We start from the raw sequence: 12,478 nt of genomic DNA on the forward strand, positions 1-12,478 counted from the left end.
CCTTCCAATCATCTGGCACCTGGCCCAAGCACCACGATCGCTCATAGAGCCATGCCAGGGGCCCTGCAATAACCCCAGCTAGCTCCCTCAACACCCTGGGGTGGAGAGCATCCGGACCCGCTGACTTGAACGCGTCCAGCCCCTCCAGAAGCTCTCTAACCCGGTCCTCCCCAACCTGAGGTCTGAAGGCAATCCCCTCGTGCAACACTGGGACAGGTGGGGCTTGCCCTGCTTGCCTCCACCTGGGGCTTCCTGTTGGAGTGCTGGAAGCCCCAGGTGGAGGCACAGAGCCCATTCAGCCTGGTGGTGCCTGGCAGTGGGGGCTGTGCACCACGGGGAGGGCAGTGTGTGTATGTGTGAGGTGCCCACACCCACCTACAAGACCCCCCTACACCCCCAAACCCCTTCACAACTCCCCCACACCCATCCACAAACCCTACACCCCTTCACAACACACCCACACCCCTTCACACCTGCTCACAACCCCCCCACACCCATATCTGCCCACACATTCACAAATCACCCCCCATACCCCACAGCCATCCCCAACCATGCAAAGTATCTGCATATATTTCTAAAGAAGGTTCAAAGTGTTATATTTAATTTAATTTGTAAAAAAAGGGAAAAAAAGAAAAATAATTAATTTAGCATAGTTTTGAGCTTTTCTGCACATCATTTTGAATTTTTTCTGTGCATAATTCCTTAGGGTATAAACTTGGCACCAGTTGTGCCATGGCAGAAGCCCTTTTTCCTCTCCGATCAAAGCAGTGGCACTGTTTCTCTGCCAGCTGAGGATCCTTTTGACCTGGGATCCTAGTTGGGTTGCCAATTCTGTTTGAATCTATTCCAGGTGGTTTCCGAAACACCAGTGTGCCCATGACACACAACGTGAACATGCCTGCATACTTATGTATATCAGTTACGGATTACAGTGTGTTATATCTGGAAAGCAAACACACATTACTATTACATTTAAAAAACCCACTGGACTACTGTATAAATTGGATTCAACTTTTAATATTTATTTTAATGAATGCCCTATCATTTATCTCCTTGGTGACTCTCAGCAGTCTCTTGGAGATTTTTATCTAATTCCTGGAGACTCCAGGACAATCCTGAAGGGTTAGCAGCCCTAGATCCTACAAACCTGCAAGTCCAGGGCCCTGCTTCAAGTACTTCTGAAGTATGCAGGATAAAATGTGCTAAAGATTTTCCCCAGGATGTGGCTGCACGCATCTATAAGGTTACTGGACCTTTTTCTAGGACAAGCCAACCAGGCCATATGCTTCTCTCTGGCACAGGAACAGGTATGAGACTTGGAAGGGTGATGTCAGATGACTAAGCCACCTCTCTTTTGATTTGGGTCAAATAATCAGGACAGGCTCAAACAAGATGTCTACTTACAGTATCAGCTGGCTCCCATCACCGTAACCAGGAGCATCTCACCAGTGTAAAATGGAATTAATAAATCTAGACAAACCATAAAGTCCACCTGCAGTTCCTTCTTAAGGAAAGGAATTTTAACGAAGGGAATTTTAAAGTGTTAATTGCGTTGTTCTCAATCTAATCAACTGACTTTTTACCGGTCTCAGCAGAAGGTAAGCTGTGTCCCTCCTCCTGTCCCTTTCTCTTCTTTAAAAACCCTTTCTTTCTGTTGGTCCAGTCATAACATCGATTAAGTAGGCTGTTGCCTAGGAAAGCTTATACTTCTCTGAACCAGTTTTTCTCTAAGGTGCCACCCTGCCCTACCCCAAGTAAACATGTGCACTATTCCTTTCACTAGGAGAGCCACTCCTTTATCGGGGTAGGACTACTGCATGCTTTCTGGCTTAATGTATTATCTTCAGTAATAGAATGTTCAAGAGGGTCAAATTCTGCCTTCAGTCACATCCTCAAAGCCCTGCTGGTCCTCAGGACCACTAGTCAATCCTGCTGCTTTCAGATGTATGTAGATACGTAACTTGAAGACAACGCAGTTCAACAGTTGGTTCTGTCAAAGTGGAATTTAGTTATCAGTTCAACTGATGTACATATCTGCAAAGAATCCACTTTTCACAATCCAAGCTCTTGGATAACGCACTCATTCCAAGGGCAGATTCATACAGTCCCCATGTAGTTTACAGCATATTGGAAGCTGCTTTAATTTACATGGTTTTACACTCATTGCCAAGGGATTGCATCTCACCTGGAACCTGCTGACAAACAGTACATACTAGCCATGGCTCCTCCAAAGTCTCTATGCTATGATCAGCTTGGTCCTGCACTACTAAAAATGAACCTCTGTGAGGACTTGTCTACAGCTGAGTTCTGATTGCTTTTCGATGATATAAAGGAGCCAGAATGGATAGAGAACCGGGGGCATTCATTGTGTCTGCATGCATAAACCTATTCACAAGCTCATATGGAGCACCCATGCAATACCATTAAGGTTACAAGAACAACAATTTCCAAACGTTTGGTTTTAAAATACCTTTATTGGATCTCACAATTGTGGCAGTTGATAATTAAAACCATTAAAAAAAGGATACAAAACTGGTAATACAAATAGACAAAAAAAAAAGACATCTACTTCTGTTTCTACCTAAGAATAGAGGTTGACAATTTTTTTCAGCAGCTTTTTCTGTGGCTTTCACTTGATCAGTAGAACTTCATCATGAGACTCAACTGATCCACAGGAACGCAACATTACTCCATTGTCACACTGGGTAAAACTCACTGCAGAATAGTAAGAAAGGAACAGACCTTCCAAAGATTGACTACATGGAATACTTTCCTGTTCATGTATTTCTAACAAAGAAGATTTTGTTAAGGACCACCTGGTAACAAATACTTCTTTCTGTTTGGAATGTGTGGTAAACATCTACTGTTTAACACTTAAGTGTTGCAATCCATGGATAAGTCTTCTGAGATTTTGCAAAACTGACTAACTGGCCTGTGTAGTTGCTACATATATTTATTTATCTTCAGAATAGTTATTTGTATTTATGTGAATAATGCAGGCTGTAATTAACATGATTCTTGAATGTCTGACAACATACATCTACATGGCTGGTTTACTTGGAAAGTATAGTCTCAGCTCCAAATTAGATATATTTTGAAACACGAGACCATGCTTTTGTAAAATAGTGCTTGTTTTGTATTTGTGTTTTGTAAAATAGTGCTCGTTTCTATTAACTCATCTTCCTATGTATTCAGTCACCTGGTCTGTACCTGAATCTGACAAATCACTTTCATCCGAGAAACTAGATTTTTGCCATTCATGTGAGATGTTGTGACAGTCTATTTTCTGCACATCTACTGCATCTGTGAAAAGTTTTGATTCAAGTGCATCAGAATCATCACATTCTGGCAGATCATCTGCATCCTCCTGGTGGGAGATTAGGGCTGAAGTATCATCCCACAGCTCTTCCAAGTCTCCCAACATCACAGTATTTAAATTTATGTTAAAGCAAGTACTATTCCTTGACACGGAGGCCATAGAACAGTTTTCTTCTAATGAAGGATGATGGGACTCTTTAGAACTTGTGTCTTCATTTTTCTTAATGCTAATTTGTTTTTCCCCAGAGTTTTCTACATCAGTGGCCAAAAGTTCATTTGATTGACTGCTGCTCTCTGTGGAAATACAGTCCATAGAATGTTTCACTGAAATGTTTTGCTCTGCATGATCACCTGAATCTCTGCGAATGATACCATGCATAGTATAGGCACCGTTGTTTCCAGTGTCATCGTCGTCGTCGTCATCATCATCATCACCGTAATTGTAATCCCACACCTTCTTTTTAACGTCTTGAAAAACTACTTGCACAGGACTTACATTTTCAGGTTCAGGTTCACACACTGAGTAACCCAAATTCCTTGTGGTTTTCTAAGAGAAAAAATTCAAATGAATTATGACAAAACAACCATTTTTCTACATTATGAACTCCTTCATCACTATGCACTTGTATGTTCTTGCCAAACTTTCTAAGCCTTCTAGCTGTAAACCAAAACCTTGACACAGCTGAGAGCTCAGAAAAAGTTTCTGACATGTGCATGTCCCAGAGTCCATGATCTGCCCACAGCAATCCACAACTACTTTTTTCCTCCTCATTAAAGCCTCATTTAAACTGCTCAAGAGCTGTTTTTTCGCTACCCTTGATTTACACTAAACCCCCCCCAACAATCCTCTAGAAAAGTTAATGCCCCACTTGACTTCAATATTCTAGTATTCCCAGCAAAATTTCGATAATACAGAATTAGTTCTCCTTTCCATTTGCTAATGCCTGACATCCTTCTCTAAAACTGCAAGCACACATACACAGAGCTGGAAAATCTCATGGCAACATGTATTAGTCCTCTCTGACCTTAGCTGGGGCCAAGTTTCTGGCCAAACCCAGGAAAGAAGACATTATGAATTTCCAGGATATTCAGAAAATGTACTTTTTGTGGGATTTTCTCCCTTGAAGAGTTTCTAATGGATTTTGTTGCAAGTTTTGTTGCAACACCTCACAATGTTTATTTATAATTATAGTCACTCAAATACTGTATTTACTCAAATCCAAGATTAGGTTTTTTTTCCCCCCATTCAGCATGGGGGCAAAAGCCCCTTGTCTTGGACTCGAGTACAAGAATGGGGGGTGTGGGGAAAGGTCAGAGTCATTGCAGTTACCTGCCTCCCTTCAGCCTCTGATCCTCCTCCCCAACAATGCTTACTGTCAGGCACAGCTCTGGAGAGCTGGCTGGGGCACAACAGTGCCAGTGTGGGGCTCAGTGGCAGGCAGCCCCCACACTGCAGCACCCTTGTGCCCCAGTCAGCCCTGGTCACCATCGACACATGTGTTTTGGCACACGTAACTACTTCGCCATAGGATAGTACTTGTCCTGGACAGTACTATCCTACAGCAGAGTTAATTCACTGTGCGCTAATATGGGTGCATGTGTAGATGGTGATGCTTTACTGCAGAGCTAATTAGTCAGCTCTGTGATAAAGTGGATATGTAGATGCACCCCTTGAGTGCTCAATTATACTCAAAGCTCTAGTTTTGAGCATGATCCAACTCTCGATAGAGTAAATGAAAAGACTCATTGAACTGTAATGGAGTTGGACCATTACACAATGCTTAAAGCCATAAATGCTGTAAGTTTGTAAGGGGAAACATCAAGCTAAGGGAATTTAAAGCATCCACAACACCTGAAGCTGCCTGGCACACTGTAATGGGAAAATGTCTTTACACTTGATTCTAATAACCAGTAAGTCTAATAAACAATTGCAAAGTAAAAGTGAGCAGAGTAAAAAGCCTGTGTAGAGTCCTGTAATAAAACTCTGAAAAAGTTTGGTCCTTCAGTGTATTTTACTCATTGATTCTAATACCTTTTGGGGGAAGAATGACTTGTAGGCACAGGCCATGGTTAGACTTATATACAACTGTTTCTCTGAAGTGAGATGTTTACAAGGAGGAGAAAACATACATAGTTACAATGCTTTTGGGATCTGGTTTTGGAGTTTTGATTCTAATATGCAGCTGATTTTATTAAGTGAGATTCCAGTAACTGGCAGATATTGCAATGCATACTAATATACTGTATAATTAGGTAGTTTCAAGATACCTGAATGGGTATGTCTACTGAGCAGCCCTACTCTATAGTGTATTAACACTAGAGCTGGCTTTAAACAAACTTGGTTAGGTACCAGTGTTGCAGGGCATTGAAGTGCCCTGCTCCTAGAGAAAAGATACAGGTGCTGGTTGCTGGGGCAACTGCAGTTTGGTCAGCTGACCGGAAGAGGGCAGGGCCTGGCCTATATAAACAGCCTAGGCTGAGGCCAAGTAGGCAGTTCCCCACTAACATCCATGGGAGAAGGAGCTCTGCTGGAGTAGGCAGCTTGATGGCCTGAATAGCTTTGGCTCGAGGATACTGGGAGGAGAAAGCCCGGATAGGGGATTTGATTGATGAGTAGCCAGAGGGCTTAGAGTTTATGTTTAGCCAGGTGGCTTAGTTCCTGAGTTGTGGCCAATTGGTTTATGGTTTTGCTTTGTTGTTGCACTGGAGGACGGGGTGAGGCTGTAGGGGTTGAAGGAGGCCTCATTAGGGGCTCCACAGCAGTGTGGGGATCCCGGTGCCAGGGAGGGCACTGCACCTAGGGGTGCACTGACCCCAGAGCCCTGAGAAGGGGCACTGTGCATTGGAGGGCCAGGTAAGGCCAAGGCTGCCTGAGCCGTATAGAAATCATAGACCCGAGGAGGGGATTTAGGGGCCAGGCACGGCTATGGCCACCTGAGCCCCCATTGTGAGGAGCACCAGAGTGGGCACTGGCGAGAAGCCCAGAGGGTGCTTGCGTTAAGCCCCAGGCAGGGCGCACAGGACGGGAAGCCCCAAGAGGGGAATTTGGGGGCCAGGCACAGCTACGGCCACCTGAGCCTCAACTGCAGGAATCGCGGAGACAGGCCCCAGTACAGGCGGGAATCGCGGGGCAAGGCCCCGGCGCGAGCGAGCATGAGAGGAGCCCCAGCGAGGGCGAGCGCGAGAGGAGCCTGGTATGGGCTCAGCCTAAAGAGGCCTGGGAGTGTCCGCGAGGGCGCGGGCAACAGTAATTGACTAGACAACGTCCGGGACATCTGAGAGGCTTGGGGCGGTAGGAGCCACGCGTAGCCCTTGAGGCTTTAATTCACGGAGTCCGCTAAGACGGGAGACGAACTGGGATACATCAGGGTACCGTGTCCAAAGGGGTTGAAAAGGCAGCCTCCCTTAATACTTTTGGTCATCAAAGACGTGGCGGGCGAGAACGAGGGTACATGGACACCCCACTTGGCACAGTAAGGGGCGCTAGGAGAGATCACGGCTGTTCTTAGGTCCCCGCCCCGTGACAACCAGAAGCACAAGTCACAGAAGCAGGGAACTATGTTGGCTAATCTCCCCTTCTGAAAGGAAAAGGCAGGGTTAATTGCATACTACTTATTTGATATAATGCTGTCCTTCTCTTAATAGACTCATGACAAAAGACAAAGTAGTCCATGTATGAAAAACAAAATAAAATATTTAAATAAGCAGCAACACAAAACAAGTTTCCCCTACCAAATACCCTAAATTCAAAGCAATCTATCCTACCATATCCATTCCCATTCTCCTACCTCTTACCTAGGAGAGCATCCTCCCTGCTGAACCCAACCTTGCTTCCCAGATTCCACTCACTGCCTTAAAAGAAAATAAAAATATTCCCATACTTCTTCCCTACTCACTCCCACTTCCCTGCCTCACACCCAGGGAGTCTGTCCTAGCTCCTTCCCAACTACATATGTCCCACATCACACATTGTGCTCCTGTGACTTGGTTGCATCTGGTATCCAAGTTGGCTTGTTTAAAGCTAGCTTATGTATCTCTACAGGGCCCTATACTGCAGTCTTCAGAGTATACAGAAGACTTTGTGTTGCCTTAGAAGTAGGACAAAACTTGTTTTGATGAGCTTACAGTACATACACTTAAAGTACAAAAATTACTCATCTGCAGATGTAGAAGTAATTGCAAATTAAATCATCAACATTTAGTGCAACAGGCTCCTAATATACCCACATCTAGGTTTTTGGTGGTATGTAACACAGCACTGGTTACAGTCTCTATTTTTCCTTTTCAATTCTCACAGTGCTCTAGAATCCACCATTCTGGTTACACCACAACATTCTTTAGAAGCCTTCTGGAAGCTAGAGCTCACCAAGGAAAGCTAATATGCCTGTGTGGTGGTTTGTTTGTTTTTTAACCAGAAAATAAAATTAAAATTCCATAGTATGGAAAATATTTCAGGAAAAAACAAACAAACCCACGCAACATTTGACTTTCCCTCAGGTACTTTTCCTCCCAATGGCTGGCCCCATGGTCCAGTGGGGGATCCATGGAGTCTACAGATTCCCCCAATCCTTTTAGGGTGCATAGAGAAACAACAGACCGATTAGAGTGTCAGTTTCACAACTTCTACAAGTAGAAAAAGGAAAAACAACAAAAAGGCATAAAGAGTTTTTTGGGAATGTACTTTTTCATCTCATCTCTACGCCTTAGGCATTTGGCAGTCTATAATAAGGCGGGGGAACAGATAGGGGCCAGGGTGGTGTGGGCACCAAAGTGCATAGTTGATAGCCCAGAAGTTGCAAGCTCAAGGTCACAGAAGAAGTGCTCATGGCATGGCCATGTCAGATTCCAGTGAATATGTGAATTTTGCTAAATACAATGCATGTCACAAGGACATGAAAAAGGAAAGAAAGATCAGATTTTCATTTATTATGCAATTTACTTTTTGAAAAGAAGTGTTACTTATTTTTTCTGTACGGTACAGTGTCAGAAGTCCTTCTTGCTGCATAAGCACAATGAGACATTCACACTAGATACGTTACATATGAAAAAGAGTACTTACCAAAACGCTGGGCCATTTTTTAGTTTTTAATCTGATAAAGCCTCCTCTGCGCAAGATGCAAAGGATCACGCACACTACCAATGCAACAAGCACCCCACCTATGAGTGACGCTGCAGGATAACCTACAAAGGGAAAACAGAGCATGTAAAGCCTAATAATACAGGAGAACTATCCAGTTTATCCTAAGTTTCCGTTACATGTACAGAACTTAAATTTAAGATTTAATATGCATTAAAAACTTTGTCTTCAAAAAAAAAAAATCTCATTTGTATGATTAGGTAAAGTTACAAGATGGCTTATCCTTCTTTTATGTTCCCCACCATCTGGGAACTCACCTTGAGCCAGATCCAACCCATGGGGCTCTTCTCTGTCTGGATCTGTGGGGTCAGCAGCTGCTTCAGGTCTAGCAGCAGCAGCAGTGTGGATCTGGAGGTGGTGGCAGAGGTCCAAGGCTGGTGGGCCAAGTGGCTGCAGGGCAAGCCCTTGGTAGCCCTCCTGCCCCAATGGCCATGTCCAGCAGGGCCCAGGGGCCATGAGCAATGAAGCAGGCCAAGCTCCTCCTTGATCATGGCCCCAGCTTCTGGTAGCCTGCCCATAACCTGGCAGGCCAGCCAGAGGTTCTCCATAAGCCACATCTGGCCTACAGAACCCCATGTTTGATGCCCCTGATTTAAATAATATTCTCTCTCCATGTGGGAGAATGAAAACACTATTAAGAAAATCAGACAACCCAATTACACATCATTACACCTACCTTGTTGATTGATGGAGCCAGTAATTACACATTTCAAGGCTGATGGGATGGATTTAACATTTATACGTGCAGTCACAGCAACAGACACACAGTAATTTGCATTTGGATACAAGCCTTCAACAACAGTAGCAAAATGTTCTTTAGTGGTTGTATTCTTAAGAGTCATCACCTATAAAATAATGCAAACTGAGTTATAGCTAGTTGCCTAAAAGGGTCATAATGCCCTGATGAAAACATATTTAATAGCTATGCCAGGAACCCTCCCCCCTTGAACACTGGTAAATACAACCAAGGAGGGAAGTTTTTCAAAGAACCAAAGTTGGAAAACCCTAGTTTGTTGAGTATAAAGCTGACATTCTTTCACATTGAGAGAAACAGGGATTAATTTCATTGAGCTGATGCTGGGTCCAGAAAGCACTTTATTCATGCATAATTTAAAGTGTTTTTGGTTTTGTTCTGCTATGAACAAAAAACTCATTTAAAGATAAGTGATTCTATGGGGAAAGAGCATGTCACTGGGGTTTTTTGTGGGGGGAGGGTTGTGGTTTTTTTATTTTATTTATTTATTTATTTTTTAAAGAGTGGAAGAAAAGCAGTTACTATAGTTGCTCTGAGCATGTGCACTCTGAAGCTGCACCTCTGCCCAAAAAAATCATTTAAGGCTCAGGGCTTTTTTGTCTTACTAGTCCGATGGTTGTTTTTACCCATTGTTCTATGTATCCTAGCCTATCCATTCCAGCATTTAAACACCTTCCATATTATGCTTAAAGACTATCTTCAAAAAAGCTAAACAAGAGGCACTTTTAAAATATTCCAGGGCTGAGTTGAATTCTTTTATCAGTAATGTGCAATACCAGACATACCAGAATAAATCAATATACCAGGCTATCTAGTGAGGTAGCTTGTCTCTAGCAGTAGCCAATGTTAGATGCTTCAAAAGACTGAACAGCATTTCCCTTACACTATTGCACCAGTAGGTGCAGTGTATCACTCTGAATGAAAAAAACACCTTAAGTTCCCAAAGGTTGCTCAGCTAAAGCCTTGAGGAAAATATAAATGATTTTATATATTTGAAACTGATAATTCTATTCTGTTTCATCTATACAGCTACAACAACTATATCAGAGCTCATCTTCTACAGGCTCTCTTATGGTTTAGGCCAAAGTATACTTAAAATTGTTCCTTTAGTCATCAACAGAATGACACACTGCTTACCTGTGCATCAGATGTTCTCATAGTTATAACATAATTAAGTTCGTCATATATGTCAATTAAAGACAACACTTTTCCTTCTCTTTTTAAATGTGAGGCTGGAAGTTTTGTTGTTATATTTATGGAGTCTGGATACGGAGTAATGTTAACTGCTGGTGGACCCAAGTATGCTGTTGAAAAAATAAAAATATAAGTACTACATCGTTACTCAGTTACATTGGCTATCAGTTAGATAATTTATTTTATCAACTAGATTCCTGTGCAAGTGACAGTTAACAATTTACCTAGAATATAATCGATGTACAATGGGTTCAATTTCATATCATTTCCTGAGATTTTTTTTCCAGCAGAGGAAATAAAAACAGATAACAACCTTAATTAAGACTGTTGAGAAAGAAAACTGATACCCCAAGATCCAATTTCACAGAATATTCATAAACTGGGGAGAGCCATGAGCCTTTGTTTTTGAAAACTATGCAGTCATTTCCTTGCTCCACAATACAGCAAAATTGTGAATGCCTGAAAGTCAAAGTTGCACACTGTACATGAGTTTTTAGTTTAATTGCCTGGATAAGTCCAAAAAGCACTATATATTTCTAATTATTCTTATTATTGAAGGATTAGGAAAGAAAGGGAAGAAGGCTCTATTAATTAGGTTATTTTAGTATTTTAAAAGGCAGTGTTATCACATAGCTTCAATGAGGAGCCTGTACATCTTTGATATGACCCAAAGGCTATTTGCATCATGTGGTCTGCCTATTGTTTATGTAAAAACAAAACCATCATAAACATTAGCTTAAGTTTTACCACATCTAGAGCTGGCAGTACTCCTAGGGCTTTTTACTGTAAGATCCCTCCGTCTTTTGCTCAAATTCATCTGCCAAGGACAGAGAGGCTTCACTTCTCCCTCTCTCATGGCTAGGAAAGTATTAAATCCATTAGGCTAATGTCTAAGAACAGCCCTTCACTCCTATTTTTAGATTATAAAGCCAGAAAAGAGATTCTAGTAATCCTCCAGCCTGATTTCCTGCTTAATTCAGGTATTCCCGGTGGCCTGTGTTAACTCCTGTTTGAACTATGGCACCTTACAGGAAAACATTCAATCTTAATTTTAAAATTTGTCAGTGATGGAGAATCCACTTAATCTGAAGACTGAAGAGCCTTCTTATCAAGCTTTTGTTTCACACTTAGACTAATCAAGTCACTCTTCTTTTTGTTAAACAAAATACACCAAGTTCCTGAAGTCTTTCAGTGAGAGGTGCTTTCTAGTGCTTAAACTATACTTGTGGCTCTTCTCAAATTTATCAACAGCCTTCTTGAACTGTTGACATAACTGCAGACAGTTCTCTAGTAGTGGTCGCTCCAGTGCACATCTTCCTACTCCTATATCCATTACTTTTACTCACAGAAAGGTTTACCCCATTTATATGTATGGCCATAAAAGTATTTCAGAGCGTATGAGTAGAGTTGATACAATTTTTATAACTTTATATCTGACTTCAGTTACTGCAGTCTCAACATCATTTTCTAAGGCTCCAATATAAACGGTTCTATTTCAAGAGAGAAATTAATTTAATACAGATATTGTAAGTATGACTCTGTGAAGAGGAAGCCTCTAACATACCAGATCATCATTGTTAATAAACATTTTTAAGCAGTGCAAAAAAAACCCAACCTTAAGATGACACTTAGAATGGAAGTTGGAATTCTGTTATTTCTCACCGTTTTTATCTGTTCAATTTTTAAAGTAACTTTACCACCAGAAAAGCATTTTATGCAATTTATAACATGAGTTTTTGTACTTTGTACTCCTAAATGCATGCCTCCAAAACTGCCTCATTTATAGAAATTTGTGATTAGTACATTAAAGAAAATAGATACATAACTGAAACAAAGAAAGGCCTACGTAAGCTGCTGCTTAGTCTGTGGCTGCATCTACACAAGACATTTACTGTGGAGCTGACTAATTAGCTCCGGAGTAAAACGTCACTGTCTACATACGTGGTGGGCCAAAGTAAATGAATTAACTCTGCCATAGGATAGTACTGCCAGATGCAAATACTATCCTACTGCAGGTTACTTAATCCACTGCAACGCACAGGTAGACACTGACAGGGCTGGCTGGGGCATGAGGG

At 42.1% G+C, this 12,478-nt stretch overlaps 1 protein-coding gene across 7 annotated transcripts in view; it reads right to left on the reverse strand.

The window, feature by feature from the left end:
• Positions 1–2,459: 2,459 nt before the first annotated feature.
• IFNAR2 (interferon alpha and beta receptor subunit 2) overlaps positions 2,460–12,478 on the reverse strand; it is a 38,819-nt gene continuing 28,800 nt past the window's right edge. For 6 of the 7 annotated variants that reach the window (XM_019525177.1, XM_019525181.1, XM_019525175.1 and 3 more), the window contains 4 exons: positions 10,347–10,513; positions 9,132–9,300; positions 8,378–8,499; positions 2,460–3,865 (listed from right to left, as the gene is read on the reverse strand). In XM_019525177.1, coding sequence (XP_019380722.1) covers positions 3,176–3,865; positions 8,378–8,499; positions 9,132–9,300; positions 10,347–10,513 — 1,148 coding nt within the window. In that variant the 3' untranslated portion in view covers positions 2,460–3,175. Of the gene's footprint in view, positions 3,866–5,656; positions 5,672–6,855; positions 6,897–8,377; positions 8,500–9,131; positions 9,301–10,346; positions 10,514–12,478 lie in introns of all 7 variants that reach the window. The other variant, XM_019525183.1, reaches the window with a different exon arrangement.

This window comes from Gavialis gangeticus, unplaced genomic scaffold (genome assembly GCF_001723915.1).
Source record: "Gavialis gangeticus isolate Ggan-Ray unplaced genomic scaffold, GavGan_comp1, whole genome shotgun sequence".
Lineage (NCBI taxonomy): Eukaryota > Metazoa > Chordata > Crocodylia > Gavialidae > Gavialis > Gavialis gangeticus.